Here is an 18,813-nt window from a genome sequence, read left to right on the forward strand (position 1 = left end):
ATGTGCCATAATACCTGGACGTTCTTCACCCCAAGGTAAACCTTTCCTTTTAAAGTCTTTCACTGGCCCTATCAGATCCACTCAAATGATTTAGGATATACTCTCTATTTTATGTTTAGTTTGTTGACAAGTTTGATTTGTAGTTTATCTTTCCAATGTAAAGTATTATTCATAGGTACTAGGGAACAGGACTGAACAACTTTGAACTTATCAGCTTTTTCTGAACCATTTCTCCAAATCATTCAATATTACATTAATGTAACCATTACTAAAATTTGTTTGGATAACTAATGTTAATTTTGTAATGCACTTTTTTCCAAAGTCCTTATCAATCAGAGCAATGCTGTCAACCAAAGCAAGTAGATGCTGGCATGCCATACCACCAGAAGCTAACCAGAGTCTTGGAGTCTAATGGCTTTACAGAAACTTCCTGGACACAGATAGTCTCAGAGCAACATGCCAAGCACTCCCACCAACTAAAGACAACGAACAAGTCTATGTTACTTTAGACAAGGAAGAATACACCATATGGATATATTATTCATAGGACAATATTTACAGTAAAATCTTTGAAAAGATTGAAACTACCTTGTTACTTCCTGTTGGAAAATAGAAAACATAATCTGGAACTTGGCATTGATGAATATGAACTTATTCCAATATGAACTGCTACTGAAGTCTCAGCTGTGCAAAAAAACAAAAACAAAAATGAAAAAAACTAGGGGATTCCAATTTTAAAATGAAGTGTGATTTAAAAGAAATTGTACATTCTTCGGTGACATCACACTCTCAGGAATGTATCTTTTTGTTGAGATAAGCTTGAATTCTCTATAGTAGTAGATGACCTTGAATTCCTGATAGCCTACCTGCATCTCCAAGTGCTGGAATTACAGGATGATCCAACCTAGGGTCTCCAACAAACAATACAGCACTCTATAAATGCTATCTGTTCCCCTAGACCAGGAAATATACTTTTAAAATTAGAATTATGCACATTAGAAGAAATTCATATTCCTTTGAACATGGAGTTTCCGAATGTAACAGTTCAATAACAACAGAACTGGAAGAATACTTACACAGTTAACAAAATACTGAACAAACAATACTACTTAAACCAGTAGAGAAAAGGAAAAACAAATACAAATAAACACTACTACCAATTTTTGAAAAAAAAACCCACAAAATCTAGAGTCAGAATTACACACCAAGTGAAATATGAAATTTCACATGCCTAAACTACTTGGGAAGGGTAGATTATCTCCTGATTGCCCACCACAGTTTTGTTCTAGAATATTGGAAAACATGGGCTTCAAGAATCTGAACTCATTACTTTGAGAGTCTCCTGACAGACACACCTCATACTGGTAGCTCTTAGAAAGGGTCCCTGTACCACTTACATCCACCAGGTGACCAGGAAAGTGTCCCTCAGGCACAGAGCAGCCACTCAGAGAGGCTGCCCTGGCCCTCCTGCACAGCCTCACCCCCACAAACAGCAGCACAGACAAGAGGAAGAGCGAAGACACAGACGCCAAGGCGATGACCAGATACAGTGTGAGCAAGTCATCCTCCTGTGCGCCTTCGTGCGTCACCTCGGGCAGAGGCAGGTAGGGCTGAGAGAAGCCATCCACCAGCAGCACATGCAGAGTGACACTGGCAGACCTGGGAGGGTCGCCATTGTCCTTGACCAGCAGCAGCAGCCTGTGCTTGGGAGCATCGCGCTCACTCAGCAGCCTGGAGGTGCGCACCTCGCCATTGTGAGCCCACACGCTGAACAGCCCTGGCTCAGTGGCCTTGAGCAGCTGGAACGACAGCCAGGCATTCTGACCAGAGTCGCGGTCCACAGCCACTACCTTGGTGACCAGGTATCCTGGCTCCGCCGCCCTGGGCAGCAGCTCTGTGCAGGGCGCAGATGCATTCTGCAGCGGGTAGAGCACGAAGGGCGCATTGTCGTTGGCGTCCAGCACGAGCACGCGCACCAGAGCCTGACTGCTGAGTTCAGGCGAGCCTTGGTCTGTGGCGCCCACGAGGAACTCGAAGGTCTGCAGGGCCTCATAGTCCAGGGCCCTGAGCGCGAACAGCTGCCCATTGTCCGCGTTGATGGAGATGAGCGAGTCCAGGGCCAGCTGCGGGTCGTGGCTGGGCAGCAGAGAGTATGTGATGCGGGCATTGGAGCCTGAGTCTGAGTCTGTGGCGCTGATGGTGCCTATGTGCAGGGCGGGGCTGTTGTTTTCCTGGATAAACAGGGTGTAGGAGGTTTGTGTGAAGGCGGGGGCGTTGTCGTTGACATCAGACACCTGCACTGTTATGGTGTGCTGGGTTGTGAGCCTGGGTATGCCCAGGTCGGTGACTGTGATGGTGATGTTGTACTCAGCTCTGCTCTCTCTGTCCAGTGCTCCTTCTGTCATCAGTCTATAGAAGTTCTCAACAGGTTCTAGTGTGAAGGGAACACCATCCTGGATGGAACAAACTGTCCTTCCATTTTCCCCAGAATCTCGGTCTCGAACCCGAAACAGAGCCACTTCTGTTTCCGGTGAATTTTCTGGGATGGGATTGGTGAGCGATGAAATAGTTAGTTCTGGGTAATTATCATTGACATCCACCACCTGAATAGAAACGGAGCATTTTCCAGAAAGCCCTCCTCCATCGGATGCCTCTATGTCTACTTCATATGAAGATGCTGTCTCATAGTCGAGTGTCTTAATCAGTCGAACCTCTCCTGACATGGCATTTAGCTCAAAAGTTTTGCTCATCTCCTGAGAACTACGTAAAAGAGAGTATGATACTTCTCCGTTTGTCCCAGTGTCTAAATCCTTGGCCCAGACCTTAGCAACCAGGGAACCCACAGGGCTGTTCTCTAGAATTTGCACCTGATAGAGCGCCTGCACAAACTCAGGGGCATTGTCATTGACATCCACGACAATAATCCGTATTTGGGAGGTGCCAGTCCTGGGCGGAGCACCGCCATCCAGCGCTGTCAGAGTCAATCTGAACTCTGCCTGCTCCTCGCGATCAAGCTGTTTTTGCAGCACGAGCTCTGGGTATTTCTTCCCATCACCTCGGTTGCGGAAGGAAACGTGGAAATGAGAATTGGAACTAAGGCTATAGTTCTGAATGCTGTTGTTGCCCGCATCCAAGTCCTGAGCGCTTTTAAGTAGAAACACAGAGCCAACGGGGCTGTTCTCTATGATTTTCACGGCCATTTCTCTTTCAGGAAACTCGGGAGAGTGATCATTTATGTCTCCCACTCGTAGCTCAGCTCGAAATATTTCCAGTGGCTTTTTCAGTAACACTTGGAAATGAGTGACACAGGGCTCAGTGGGGCCACACAGCTCCTCCCGGTCCAGTTTTTCATTTAATATTAGCTTTCCAGTCTGAGGGTCAAGCTGCAAGCATGATTCATTATCCTCAGAGACCACCTGGGCTCCTCGAGCAGCTAGCTCTGCAAGTCCCAGCCCTAGGTCCTTGACTAGATCAGCCAAAAACGTGCCGCCCGGTGTTTCCTCCAACACATAATAACGGAGGGGCTCCCAGCCGGCCCCAGCCACTCCCAGTAAAATAAAGATCAAAAGAACTTGCCTTGGTCTGGGCTCCCTTCCAGTCATCATCTTTGCTTCCGCACCCAGGATGCAAGGACACCCAGACAGCGGCTGATCTGTCAGTTTATAGCCTGTTTCGAAGTGTGGGTTAGCAGCAGTCGCTGGAGATTTAATGGTTTGAGTTCTGTCTCAGGTTTTTTCCAGCCAGAGGTCTAAGGAAGCATTTTTTTTCTTTTCCGCGTTTGCCCTTTTCTAAGTCTTAGCCTGCAGCGCCACCATGCGTTGATTTTGCTTCTCAACAGATCGCTACATGGCTCCATTCTTTTTACAGTCTGGTTGTCAGGGTTTGGAAATAAATTCAATCACAAAACAACATTATTTTGATTATGTAGTCCTATTTTGATTATGTAGTCCCACATTAAAAAAAGAGATTTCTTGTTGTTGATGTGTCAGATTCTGAAAAACACACGAGGAAACAACCTAGACAAGCTGCCTACTAGAAACCCTGCAGTCGGTGTTGGGTCGCTCTAGGGGAAACCGAGAAATGAAAGAAGACATAGTACGGATTGATCAGTCATCTTGTACAATTAGTGACACATAGCCATGCAAATTAAAATGCCCCATAAAGTGGAGTCAGTACTTCTGGGGCTTCTTTGTAATTTTATGTCTGCCGGGTAACACAGTTGTGGTTCCCATTGGTTGAGTTTCATAAAGGAAAAAATTCTACATGTTAGTTCCAGTTTATGATACACTTTGTACATAGACATGATCAGGAACTTACAATTTCATGAAAGTTTTCACCTGCGGGAAAACTCATATGGAAGCACCTCTTTATTTTTCCTCTCTGGTGTTTTCATCACATGTACCATAGATGAATACATTTGCTTTCCTTGTGTAACCTGTAAGTACTACAGCATTGTTTGCTTCACTGCTGAAACCCAATATCTCAAATAATCCTTGGGACACAGAGGATGCTCAGTAAATATTTGCTTAATCCATCATAGAATAAAACACAAAATTGTGTGCATTTTCCTCCTATTGTAGATGCTTGTTTTGTTGGGATCTTAACTCATTTTTATAATAAGCTGGATAAGCAAGACAGCATTTTCCTAGGTAGCAGTTCTCTATACTACTTCAGTAATCACTTGAAATAACATGCAGTGTCTAAATCAACTTTCCATTAAAGCAAAAACACAAGCTTGTCCTAACTAGAGAGGGTCTTGAGGCCTAGTCCTGAACTTAAGATCTTGCCTCGGCTTCCTGAGATTTCCATTACTCCTGTCTTCAAAACTACCCACATACACAAAGGCTTCACAGTTCCTTCCCAGGCTAATGCAGTCATTTACAAACATTTTGATTTATGTTATAGTAGCATGCATGGTTTGATGAAGGTATTAAGTTAACAGGAATAATTCATCATTCTAGGCAAGGATATCTAAGCATGCTTTTAATAAAAACAAGCAAACCGACCTTTACTGAGCTGCACTAGAAGAATCTATTACAAGAACACATCTTGGTTCTCTGGCCCCAGTCCCACCCAGTAGTGGACGTTGACTCAGGGATTACTGAAGGAATGTCCTCCACAAGACCACTCATCTGTTATCTTTCCTGTCCCCTCTCAGAGGTTTGAGATGACATCACTTTCTTCTAACATACCTAAGACTAGAATACATTTGGTTTCTATGGTGACTTTAAAAGTAAACAGGTTCAGATTGGCTCAGGTTAGATTAGCAGTGTCCATCACTCCATCCAATTGTCTAAAATCATAGAGGGACCTGAGTTGTACAAAGCTTTGATCCTGTACCTCTGCTGAAGAGAGACATTTTCAGATATCTGGCTAGCCAGATATCACAGGAGGGATCTGGTTATTTTTATGTGTTTTGAGATAATATAAAAAACATTTTAACAATATTCATATGTATTACAGGCTTGATGTTCATATGAAGACAATAAAAGTCTTAGAACTTCAGAGAAATTGTCTTTCCCAATTAATACTGCTTTACAACAAACCATGCATTTTTTTCAGATACTCTATTTGAGATAGGAAATCACAATATTGGACAGAAGATACCTTGATAAATCATGACATCTGTTTCACGTTTCAAACATTTTGAAAATGTTTCTGGACAACCAATAAAATGAAGGTATTTACAAACCAATGATGACTCATTTGACAATGTAGTAAGTTGAAGAAACTACTCACTTGTCATGAATGAGCACAGTTCTCTGTCTTCATCAAAAAGTGATTTTTAAAGAGACTAACCTGTAAGGGTACACATGGAATTTATCATCTCCTGAATTAGGAAATACAGGCAAAACCTTAGAAATTCCTCATGAAGGTAAAACAATGGAAAACAAGAACGTTGAGAAAGAACAAACATTTATCCGGAACCATCTGAAAAAAATCAACAAACTGTTAATTGTATCCAAAACCATTCATAGAGGTGGAATTCTCCTCCACGCAAGTCACAACCTCATGGCTGGGAGACACAGACTTTAGGAACCGAAAATCTTTGGCATCTGATACTCCAGTCAGGCACACCTCATACTGGTAGCTCTGGGACAAGGTTTCCCTGCCATTGAAGTCCATCAGGTAACCAGGAAAGTGTGCCTCAGGCACAGAGCAGCCACCCAGAGAGGTCGCCCTGGCCCTCCTGCACAGCCTCACCCCCACAAACAGCAGCACAGACAAGAGGAAGAGCGAAGACACAGACGCCAAGGCGATGACCAGATACAGTGTGAGCAAGTCATCCTCCTGTGCGCCTTCGTGCGTCACCTCGGGCAGAGGCAGGTAGGGCTGAGAGAAGCCATCTACCAGCAGCACATGCAGAGTGACACTGGCAGACCTGGGAGGGTCGCCATTGTCCTTGACCAGCAGCAGCAGCCTGTGCTTGGGAGCATCGCGCTCACTCAGCAGCCTGGAGGTGCGCACCTCGCCATTGTGAGCCCACACGCTGAACAGCCCTGGCTCAGTGGCCTTGAGCAGCTGGAACGACAGCCAGGCATTCTGACCAGAGTCGCGATCCACTGCCACTACCTTGGTGACCAGGTATCCTGGCTCCGCCGTCCTAGGCAACAGCTCTGTGCAGGGCACAGATGCATTCTGCAGCGGGTAGAGCACGAAGGGCGCATTGTCGTTGGCGTCCAGCACAAGCACGCGCACCAGTGCCTGGCTGCTGAGCGCAGGCGAGCCTTGGTCTGTGGCGCCCACGAGGAACTCGAAGGTCTGCAGGGCCTCATAGTCCAGAGCCCTGAGCGCGAACAGCTGCCCGTTGTCGGCATTGATGGAGATGAGCGAGTCCAGGGCCAGCTGCGGGTCGTGGCTGGGCAGCAGCGAGTAGGTGATGCGGGCATTGGAGCCCGAGTCTGAGTCTGTGGCGCTGATAGTGCCTATGTGCAGGGCGGGGCTGTTGTTCTCCTGGACAAACAGGGTGTAGGAGGTTTGTGTGAAGGCGGGGGCGTTGTCGTTGACGTCAGACACCTGCACTGTTATGGTGTGCTGGGTTGTGAGCCTGGGTGTGCCCAGGTCGTTAACTGAGATGGTGATGTTGTACTCAGCTCTGCTCTCTCTGTCCAGTGGAATCTCTGTTACTAGAGTATAGAAATTTTTGAAAGTAGGTTTCAAGAGAAAAGGAAGGTTGTCTTGAACTGAGCACATTATTCTGCTGTTGTCTCCTGAGTCTTGGTCTCGCACACTGAAAACAGCGACCACCATTTCTGACAAGCAGTTTTCTGGAATGGGACTCATAAGAGACGTAAAGACTATTTCTGGTGGGTTGTCATTCACGTCTGTAACTTGAACAATAATGGCTGATTTTCCAGAGAGACTCCCACCATCAATGGCTTGAATATTTATTGTATAAGACTGAATTACCTCAAAATCTAGGAGTGCTTTCAAATGGACTTCACCAGAAATTGGATGGATTTTGAATGTTTTCCGTACATCTCCAGAGACTTGAGAAAATGAATAAGATATGTCTCCATTCACCCCTGTGTCCAAGTCTGTAGCAGACACCTTGATTACCAGTGAGTTCAAAGGGCTGTTCTCTGGTACTTGAACCTCATACAGCGCTCTTTCAAACTCAGGGGCATTGTCATTGACATCTACAAACTCAACTTGAATCAGTGCAGTTGCTGACCTGGGCAGGGGCCCACCGTCCATGGCTGTTAGTATCAAGCTAATTGAAGGCTCCTTTTCTCTGTCCAGAGGTCCATTAAGTACCAACTCTGGGTATTTCCTTCCTTTACCACCATCTTTTAACTTAAGGTAGAAATAGGGGTTGGGGCTTATTGTATAGTTTTTGATCCCATTAATTCCTACATCTAAGTCCTGAGCATTATCCATTTGGAATGAGGTCCCAGGAGCAGCACCTTCTGAGATATTTAGAAATAGGAGTTTCTCTAGGAATGTGGGAGGATGGTCATTTATGTCTTCAACCAAAAGTTCAGCCTGAAAAAATTGCAGAGGATTTTCCAGTAACACCTGGAAATGCAATATACAGGGTTCGCTGGTGCCACAAAGTTCTTCCCTGTCCAGTTTTTTGTTCAAGAGCAAGTTGCCAGTCTCAGGTTCTAACCGCAAATAAGGCTGATAGTCATCAAATATAATTCTGGCACCCCGCGCAGCCAGGTCACCCACACCCATATCTTTAATTATATTGGCTATAGAGGAGCCAGTCTCCGTTTCTTCTGCCACAGAATAGCTCCAGGTCTCGGAAAGAACTGAGGACCCTCCCAGGAAAGCAAAAAAGAGCAGCACTTGCCTTACATGCTGAGCAGACATCACTCCTGGCTCCATCATTCGTTAGACAAGAGGCTTTCTGCTCTTCTGTTTCAACTCAGTCTCCGGCAGCTCAGAGAGCAGCTCTGCTCGTCTGGACCTTTAGGGATTTATAGATGTGCACTCCTTTCTGGAGGGTCTTGTCGGTGCCCTGCCTTTTCACACAGCCTGTGTGCTGTTTGATCGGGAGCGTTCACTTCCTCTGGTTAGGGGAGAACTGAGCTCCTGTTAGGAAACAGTTTCCCATCTTATCCTGCAGCGCCACCATGTGACTATGCAGGTTGTCAGGTTTCAGACAAGGCCGAGTAAGTTTGAGACAAAACTTTTAATTTGTTGAATGCATTTATTAATGAAACTGAATTACATTTTCTTCTCTATTCCCATTTCCATTTCTGAGTTGTAGCTCTTGTGATAAATTACTATCTGATAGATCTGTGCTGGTGAAATAGTTTACAGTAGAACCCTTGTTTCTAACCATTCATGGTCTCTTCTTGAAGGAACCTGTAAAACTAAAGATAGTTCAAAGGGCCCACAAGCCATTGATTTTTACAAAGATGAGAAAGAGACACTTAGAAAAATTGAAAATGAAAGCATGGAGGTCTCTCCTAGTCATTATTACATGCTCTTAGAGAAGGAAGAAAGGGTGTTCTTATGCACTTGAAGTTGTGTCTGGTATATGTAAATAGTTGTTTGGGGGAAGTTGGATATTTTGGGCTGGGTAATGGTACCATTTCCATAGGAACACTCCATAGGAGATGTGCAGTAGGAAGTAAATGCTCACTAGAGAATAGAGCATGGCCTGTCCAGATTATTACACCAGAAAGCTGTAGACTGACATTCACTCTTTGGCACATCCAGGGCTTCCAAAGGCATGGTTCAAAGTATTTTATTTATCTATTCCCTGACTTTCTCAGTGAATGTTTATTAAGCACATGCTTGAGCTAGTGATGGTGTTGTTAGGAAGTGAATGATAATCAGTCAGAAGCTATTTCTGCCATGAAAAGGGGAGAAAGAAAATGGCCACTTAACATGAAGCCGAATGGCTGCCTTGATGAGAAAGGCTTATGCTAATACAAGATTATAGTTGAGGATCAACTAACCAAATTTGGAGGTGGAGAAAGGAGAAAGTATATTCTATCTAACTGATACATGAAAAATAAGTGGAAGTAATTTGCACAAAAATTACATTTGAGAGGGCTGGGGGCATAGCTCATGGTAAGAGAGTATAAGGGAAGCCCTGGTTTCCAGGAAAGTAAAACCACAAGGCTGCACATCTAAACTGAGAGGTTTGTTTCAAATGAACTGAAATAAGATCTTGGCACAGAGCAAGAGGGACTCAGTAAAAGCTGAAGTTGGAAAAGCAAGCAAAAAGTCTACAAGGCTTGTCAGTGGAATACAAGACTGTTAAAGAGCTCTGAACAGAAAAGGAATATAATCAAGGTCTTATTTTTTAAAGATAAACATTTTTCAGAGTGAGAATAAACTAGGAAGGAATAATGTGGACACAGGTAAGAGCTGGTTGCAATAACAGAGGTAGAAGACAATATTGGCTTCAGTTGAAAATGTAGTAATGCATTTGCACCCAAACTAGGATATAATATGGAATGAAGTGACACATCACTCATATGAGTGTTATGATAAGGAAAAATTATTTCATTTACAAGATTTAAGTATTAAATGCTTAATTAGTGCTGTTAACTGACGGTATTAACACAGAAAGAAGATAAGGAAGAGGGATATGCATGGAGCCAGAGGGGAAGGGGAAATTTTAGCTTAAAACCCATGTAGGGTATTAAAAAGTTTAAGGTGACTACAGAACATCCCTGTAGTCACATACATGATCTTCCATCATATCGGTGACGCCGAGGAAAGAAGCGAGCTTCAGTGACTATAACACAAAAATAAAAGACCGGGAGGCTGACTGTGGGGTTCAAACTTCAGGTTAAAGAACAGAAAAGCAAAGTAGCCGAGCTACTAGAGAGCTCTTACATCTAACAGGGCCAATGCCCCAATTCCTATTCTCAGTCCTCAACGTGACTAGAGCGTGAATGCCCCTACTGAAGACCCTGCTTCTATCCTTTATACCCCTCTAGTGCTGGGATTAAAGGCGTGTCATCTCTTGCTCTTTTAGACTGATTCAATCTTGTGTATCCTTGGGTGGCCTTGAACTCAGAGATATCCTTCTACCTCTTAATCCTGAGCCCTGTGATTAAAGGTGTGTACCACCACCTCCTATCTTCTGGCTGCTGGGATTAAAGGTGCTGCCTGGCTTCTATGGTTTCTGACTGACTTTGCTTTCTGAATCCTCAGGTAAGCTTAATAAATCATAAATAATATAGCAACACAAGCGACAAATCTGGGACTCATTGACATAAGTGGTGTTTGAAACCCTCCAAGAAAAATAATAAAACACAACTTAAGAATGCTCGAACTTCTGATTTTGGGGGCTGCGTCACAGTGGTACAGCACTTTCTTGCATGCACAAAGGCCTTTTGTTTGTACTTGTACTCATTTCTGGAGAGTCCTGTTGGTGGGGGGGCGCAGTGACACGGAAGACAGGAGAGACTATACAGCCATAAGAGACTACCACTTCCAGAAAGTACTTGTGGTCCTGTGTTGACATTTTAGAGTAGAAATGTATGTGGAATCAGGAATGATCATATACACTCATAACTGTAAATGGAGTTCTTAGTTGGTCTAGATAATAAAAACCCAGAGTCAGATATAGAGGAAAATGATGAGAGAGCAGAGAGAAGGAGCAAGCCACCACCATACCTTACCTCCTTCAAGTCTCAGCAGATAAGAGAGAGTTCCTGTTTCTATTTATATCCTGTTTCTGCCCAGCTAGCTTACTTGCTGTCTGTCTGTACAGACCCCCAGACCTCTATGGTTAGCTAGTGGCAAGCTCCATTCTCTGACCTTCAGACAGGCTTTATTTGTGCAAGCAAGATATCACCACACATAATTCTTGTACTGGAGAAGCTGAGGCATGGGAATCACCAGTTTGAAGCCAGTCTGGACCACCCTGTGATACTTTATCAAGAGAAGAGGAGAGAAAGACTGTGGCTAAGGGCTAGAAACTGAGAAGGTCAAACTCCTAGACCTCATCTGTGACTAGGTATGGGTCAATAAAAGAGAATGTATTTATACTGCCCTTCCCTGTGATCTTTACTAAGTGAAATGGAAATGTTATCAAGTTTGTTCAGTTTTCTCCTTTGATGACTCTATAAAGAGACCAGATAGAATGTTTTGCTAATTTCTGTTAGCACATTGAAGGTTTCTTATTTTCCATTGCTTTTACTGAGAAACATGAATCAGATTAGATAGTGTAATGGTCATGTGTTGAAGTTAAATTTCTCTTTCCTGTGTTTTTTAAATAAAATTTCTCTTTTTCTTTAATCTTATGAAATTTCATTACAACGTCTATAGACACAGCATCTCTGCAATGTATTCTTTTAGATTTATAGCAATCTCTTAGATTTGTTTGCTGATGTTTCACTAATTCTAGAAGTCCCCCAGTCTTTCTTCAAATACTGTTCTGGTTAAAATTTGCTCATCTGTCTTACTAGGCAGCGATAGTCCACACCTTTAACCCCAGTACTCAAGAGGCTTAGGCAGGCAGATCTCCAAGTTCAAGGACAGGCTGGCCAGGTCTTCACAGAGAAATTCTGCCTCAAAAAAACTAAAAAACTCTACCCCATGTTTTTTAATCATCTCCTCTTGTGTTTTCATTGTATTAATTTTCTGAGTTATATAATGTATGAATTGTATTTGAACATCTTTTATGTGGCTAAACATTTTACTGTGTTTTTATTGTTTTCTATACTGTTTTAAATTTTGGTTTTTGATTAATATGTTTTACGTTATGGAAGCTTAATTTTGTCCTTACCGAATATGTCATGTTAGTGTGTCTTCATGTGGGTATATGCCTGTGTGAGTGCAGGTGCTGCCAGAGGCCAGAAGAGGGAGCCAGTTTCCCCGGATCTAGAGGTACAGTTGAGCAGCCAGGCGTGGGTAATGGGAATGCAATTCCTACTCTTACTGCTGGAGTCAATCTCTCTAGCTCCCCATCTGTTGTATTTTACAGATTTTTTTTTGTTACCCGTACGTTTTCAAGGTTACCTTCTGTTTCAGTTAACATGCTTAGTATATTGAGGATTGCTTGGTAATGATGGTATCTTTAACATTGTTTTGTTTCCTGCTGATTCTCATTCATGGTTTTATGTTTCCTAGAGTAAGCAGTTGTCAAATATAGAGTGTTACAATGCAAAGCACTAGGGTGAATAATCTATGCTTATGGAATTGTTTGTTCGTTTGTTTGCTTGCTTGCTTTTCCAAGGTAGGTTTCTCTGTGTAGCTTTGGAGCCTGTCCTGGAACTTGCTCTGTAGACCTTGAACTCACAGAAATCCTCCTGCCTCTGCCTCTTGAGTTCTGGGATTAAAGGCGTTCACTGACACCACCCAGTTTGGGGCATAATTTATTTTGTATAAACTTGCATTTAATTTTATTAGGACCTAATTAGCTTGTCAGTGATAATTAAGTTTAAGGCTACAAAGTCAAGTTCAAGGCTAAAATACAAAAGGGCTAATGAAATTCCAGTTTACTCTTATCTTACAGATGCTGCTTTTAAGGATCCATGCTGACTAATGGGAAGGGATTCTGTAAATGACTCAGTTTATTTGGTTTCCATTATATAAATCATTGACATGAAGGTTTGAATTTCCCAAGATTCTAAATGGCCCCAGGAAAATTTACACTTTGAAATGATCTATTTTTCTACATTTTAACAAGAAATTTGAGTTGATAATCTACCAGTGTCCTTTTTTTTCAAGACAGGGTTTTTCTGTACAGTCCTGGCTGCCCTGGAACTCACTCTGTAGAGCAGGCTGCACTCAACCTCACAAAGATCCACCTGCCTCTGCTTCCCAGGTGCTGGGATTAAAGGTGAGCGCCACCACTGCCCAGTGTATATACTAGTGTTTTAATGAGCTCCACAACTGCCAGGTGTATATACTAGTGTCTTAAAAGCTAATTGCTTCCCGTGAATGCAGACGTGGATTTCTAATGTTATCTATATACCCACACTGCATTGTAGCTATCAACACCCCTGTCTGCACTCCTCCACTGAACTGTCCATCCACAGAATTATGACCTTACAATTTGAAATATGAGGCATTTACCAATCATAAACATAGACCTATTCTTTGTGACTATCTCAGAGACCACAAAGTATTAATAATATTTTGAAGTTACTTTTCTGTGCATGCTGAAAATTGAACTTGGAGTATCTAAATTGCTCCGTGTGTACACATTCCCTTATTTACTGTTTTGCTGAGAGTTGAGAGTGAAGCCCACACAACTAGACATTATACTTATATTTGTAGTGGGTTATTTAGAAACAGAGTCTCAGTCTGCAGCAGAGGCTGGTATTGCATGCACTGCATAGCATGGGTGTCCTGCCATGTCATATCATAAGTCCTGCCAATTTATGACAGCCTTCTGCCTCAGCGTCTCTAGTGTGAGGATTCCAATTCTACTTCTCCACTGTTTCTTTTTAACTTTTGAGAATGCGTGTCAGAGCTCAGGTTGGCTTTACATTCAATCCAGTCTTTCAGGTGCCTGTATCATAGAAATATGCCAGCATATCAGGTCCTGTTTCTTTCTTTACTTCCATTTAAGGAAAGCTCTTACTGTGTAGGCCAAAGCAATGCTTAACTGATTATTCTCCATTCCCAGATGCCAAGGAATGGCATTAAAGATTTGTGCTTCCATGATTGGCTTATATTACTTTTACAAATGGCGAGGAAGAGTACATAAAAGTCTTTTTAGCATTTTAAAATTTTATTTCAGTGGCTAGAGAGATAGCTCAGTAAATAAGAGCATTGGCAGCTTTTCCAGAGGCCCCAAATTCAATTCCCAGGAACAACATGATAACTCACAACTCTCTGTAATTACAGGTGCAGGGGATTCAACATCCTCACAGAGACATGCATGCAGGCAAAGTATCAGTGCACATAAAATAGAAAATAAATCGCTTAAAAGTCTTTATTTTAATTCCTAGGGAGTTTTTATACTGCTCTTTTATGGCAAAAGACTATTTTACTTAGAACAAGATTATGACCTTATTATCTGCTTTAGCAATAAATGGTATAGAATACCACTAATTTTAACCGAGCCAACGAAATGGTGTATTTAAAAACAAGAAAACAGCAGTATCAAGACCTATAATATTTTGAGAATTAGAAAGCATTATTAGAAAATAGATAAGGAAAAATTACAGGTTATGAAACACTAGGACACAAAGGCCTCTACGACTGTATATGGAGGGGTGGCATTTTAAATCTTTTACGATGAAAAAAATTGAAGGGAAAATAGTACAAATGACACACTATAATTTCTACCCAGGTGCAGCAATATTTAAAAATTCTGCTTGCTGGGATTTAATAGTATATTCAAATAACTCTCGTATACTTGCTCCTTTTTAGTCCCCTACCCCCTTCCTCCTGTTGTAGATTCACCCAGAGCTGCCTGCATGTGGATTCCACAGGGGCAGTAACCAGCAGCTCAACACATTTACTCTCAGTGCTTAGGTCAGCGTTTCCATCTCTGGGTCTTGTGTAACAAACAGCAGAACCGTTAACATACAACTACAACAAGAATAAGCAAAGGCTGCAGAATGTTTCTTTACATCACTCCAGCCTCATAAAGTTTTAAAAACAACTGTGAGGAAAACATGTGAAATAAAAACGCATGCAACGTCAATAAAATCTGAAATCCATTAAAGACTAAGAAAAAAGAGAATCTGCAATCGATTAATAAAAGGAAAATATTAATAGCATAAAGGAGATTTTTACTGAAAATTAAATCCAAGACTATTCCTAAAGTTTTCATTTTCCTGCATGTTAGAACTGGCTTCGTGGAGTTGAAGACTGGGGATGACCGGCTTCAGAAATTTGAACTCGTTTGTCCCTGTACCTCCCATCAGACACACCTCATATTGGTAGTTCTGGGACAGGGTCTCCGCACCACTGACATCCACCAGGTGACCAGGAAAGTGTCCCTCAGGCACAGAGCAGCCACCCAGAGAGGCCGCCCTGGCCCTCCTGCACAGCCTCACCCCCACGAACAGCAGCAGAGACATGAGGAAGAGCAAAGACACAGACACCAAGGCAATGACAAGGTACAGCGTGAGTGCATCCTCATCGGGGACAGAGTCGCGCACCACCTCGGGCAGAGGTAGGTAGGGCTGAGAGAAGCCATCCACCAGCAGCACATGAAGAGTGACACTGGCAGACCTGGGAGGGTCGCCATTGTCCTTGACCAGCAGCAGCAGCCTGTGCTTGGGAGCATCGCGCTCACTCAGCAGCCTGGAGGTGCGCACCTCGCCATTGTGAGCCCACACGCTGAACAGCCCTGGCTCTGTGGCCTTGAGCAGCTGGAATGACAGCCAGGAGTTCTGGCCAGAGTCGCTGTCCACTGCCACCACCTTGGAGACCAGGTATCCTGGCTCCGCCGCCCTGGGCAGTAGCTCTGTGCAGGGCGCAGATGCATTCTGCAGCGGGTAGAGCACGAAGGGCGCATTGTCGTTGGCGTCCAGCACAAGCACACGCACCAGCGCCTGGCTGCTGAGCGCAGGCGAGCCTTGGTCTGTGGCGCCCACGCGGAACTCGAAAGTCTGCAGAGCCTCATAGTCCAGAGCCCTGAGCGCGAACAGCTGCCCGTTGTCCGCATTGATGGAGATGAGCGAGTCCAGGGCCAGCTGCGGGTCGTGGGCAGGCAGCAGCGAGTAGATGATGCGGGCATTGGAGCCTGAGTCTGAGTCTGTGGCGCTGATGGTGCCTATGTGCAGGGCGGGGCTGTTGTTTTCCTGGACAAACAGGGTGTAGAAGGTTTGTGTGAAGGCGGGGGCGTTGTCGTTGACGTCAGACACCTGCACTGTTATGGTGTGCTGGGTTGTGAGCCTGGGTGTGCCCAGGTCGGTGGCTGTGATGGTGATGTTGTACTCAGCTCTGCTCTCTCTGTCCAGTGCCTTTTCAGAAAGTAGAGTGAAAAAGTTCTTGAAGGTGGGCTTCAGGATAAATGGAAGATCGTCTTGAACAGAGCAAAGAATCCTTCCGTTGTCCCCAGAGTCTTGATCTCGGACACTGAAAAGAGCAACCAGGGTCTCCGAAGCATTCTCTGGAATTGTCTTTGCAATTGATGATATAGTCACTTCTGGAGCATTGTCATTTATATCCAATACTTTGACTGAAAGAGTGCATTTTGCTGAAAGACCTCCACCATCTGTTGCTTGGATATTTACAGAATAGGACTGTATTACTTCAAAATCTAGTAGTGATCTCAAGTTGACTTCCCCAGAAGTTGGGTTGATGTTGAAGGTTTTTCTAATGCTTTCTGGTGCATGCAAAAATGAATATGATATTATGCCATAATTTCCTAAATCTAAATCTTTAGCAGAGATAGCAATAATACTGGAACCAATGGGCATGTCCTCTGGGACCTGCACCTCATAGAAACTCTGGGCAAACTCAGGAGCATTATCATTGATGTCCAAGACCTTTATGAAAATGGATATTGTCCCAGACCTGGGTGGAGACCCACCATCCAGTGCTGTAAGTGTCAACCGAAGCTCACTTTCCTCCTCATGATCTAAAGCTCTGTCTAGAACCAGCTCGGGATATATTTTTCCATTGCCACTGTCATTAATTTTAATGTAGAAATGAGAATTGGGGCTAATGCTGTACTTGTGGAGACTGTTGCTTCCTATGTCCAGATCTTGCGCGTTCTCAATTAGGAATGTGGATCCGATAGTCGCACTTTCTGGTATTTTAATAGATATTTCCTTGTCCAGGAATGTAGGGGAATGATCATTTATATCTGTGACATGCAGCTCAGCTTGGTAAAACTGTAGAGGATTTTCCAGCACCACCTGAAAAGGCAGCACACAGGGCTGGATGGAGTCACACAGCTCCTCCCGGTCCAGTCTCTCACTCAGGAGCATATCTCCGGTCATCAAATTAAGGTGTAAATGCTTTTTATTATCATCGGACACTACTCTTGCCTCCCTAGAAGACAGCTCCACAACCCCCAGGCCCAGATCCCTTGCCAGGTTAGCCACAAAAGAGCCAATTTCTGTTTCCTCCTCTACAGAATAGTGCAAAGATCCAGTACTCACCCGAGACAATCCCAGAAAAACAAAGAAAACCAAGACTTGCCTTTTCCACAGAGTGAGTGTCCTTCTAGTTCCCATAGTGCCTGCAGTCAACCTCCTTTGTTGCAGAATTAAATTTGGTCCCAATTTTGAGAGACGAAGGTCCGATTTTTCTGTTGAAAATCCCTTGGCAGCTCTGTCAGTGAAGCTCCTGTAATACCTCCCTTCTCAATGGATTGGCTATTCTCTCATCCTCTGGATGGCTGAGCCCTCAGAGCTCGTTAAGTACTGTCTCATCTTATCCTATAGCGCCACCATGTGTCTTTGTGAATTCTTTCATTTAATATTTATTCTCTTTAAACAATTTGTAAATACATCTATCTAGAATATTCAAAAGCAATTTTCACATAGACTGTTTATCTCTAAATACTCATTATTTCTACTTACCAATGTCCTTTAAAATATAGTTACAATATTATCATAATTGACATTTTCCTCCTTCTATAATACAGACTTTAGATTTTTTAGGAAACTCACAGGAACTTCATCTCTCCCACATTTTATTTTTCCCTGTAGTGGTGTCAGACCACTAAGGGCAATAACTATTGTAAGCTGGTCCTTCTCAACACAAGATAAACTCCCCTTTGTGGAAGTTGAATTTAATTTTTAAACTAGAATCTAAATGATGATCTCATCAAACTTCTCAGTGCTACACATATATGACACTTTCATACATCCAAAGTAAAGTGGTCAGCAGCATGTTTCCATATCAGGAAGTTTAAGCAATGGAATAAAATAGGAAGTTTCAAGTTCACAATAGACTAAGCACTGAGAACAAAACATTTCTTCCTGTTAGGTTTGAATGTTGGATAATACACATATGGCATAATTTTATGTGTGAATTAGTACTCAGTGCATGCTCATTTATTTCAGGGAGAACATAAACAAGTTTATATATTATCTCACAGGCTTGCTTTCTTCTATCTAAACTATAGTTTAGGTGCCTATGGACACCTGGCTTACATTCTGTCTTTGTGACATTAGTAAGACACATGCAAAATTAAGGCCTCATATCTAAGATTCTTTAAGTGGCCACAGTATGTGCCTCCCTAGCCACCTTCCAGGACACATAAAATAGAGTTATTAAGAAGATTACCACTGTCCCCACTTGCTTATTTTGTGCTGTGATCTATACAGGGACCTATCACTGAGCCATCCCCAAACTCACTATGGGCTCCTTTTCAACAAGTTTAATGGTTACATCATAGAATAAATTTCCCAATGTATCATTATTGTCAATAGCAACAAACATTTAAACATAATATCTACACTAGAGTGATTTTAA

At 43.1% G+C, this 18,813-nt stretch overlaps 3 protein-coding genes across 3 annotated transcripts; all 3 read right to left on the reverse strand.

Annotated features, from left to right (window-relative positions):
* Positions 1 to 274: 274 nt before the first annotated feature.
* Positions 275 to 5,749, reverse strand: LOC121138889 (protocadherin beta-15-like). Its single transcript, XM_040741919.1, has one exon. It carries the CDS (start codon positions 3,603 to 3,605, stop codon positions 1,224 to 1,226), a length of 2,382 nt encoding a protein of 793 aa, XP_040597853.1. The 5' UTR covers positions 3,606 to 5,749; the 3' UTR covers positions 275 to 1,223.
* A 150-nt stretch (positions 5,750 to 5,899) lies between these two features.
* Positions 5,900 to 10,428, reverse strand: LOC121138888 (protocadherin beta-18-like). The gene has a single exon (XM_040741918.1). It carries the CDS (start codon positions 8,335 to 8,337, stop codon positions 5,953 to 5,955), a length of 2,385 nt encoding a protein of 794 aa, XP_040597852.1. The 5' UTR covers positions 8,338 to 10,428; the 3' UTR covers positions 5,900 to 5,952.
* Positions 10,429 to 14,137: 3,709 nt separating this feature from the next.
* On the reverse strand, positions 14,138 to 18,778 carry LOC121138890 (protocadherin beta-14-like). The gene has a single exon (XM_040741921.1). The coding sequence runs from the start codon at positions 17,565 to 17,567 to the stop codon at positions 15,168 to 15,170; it is 2,400 nt and encodes a 799-aa protein (XP_040597855.1). The 5' UTR covers positions 17,568 to 18,778; the 3' UTR covers positions 14,138 to 15,167.
* Between the last annotated feature and the right edge of the window lie 35 nt (positions 18,779 to 18,813).

This window comes from Mesocricetus auratus, unplaced genomic scaffold, assembly GCF_017639785.1.
Source record: "Mesocricetus auratus isolate SY011 unplaced genomic scaffold, BCM_Maur_2.0 Super-Scaffold_6730, whole genome shotgun sequence".
In the NCBI taxonomy this organism is placed as follows: domain Eukaryota; kingdom Metazoa; phylum Chordata; class Mammalia; order Rodentia; family Cricetidae; genus Mesocricetus; species Mesocricetus auratus.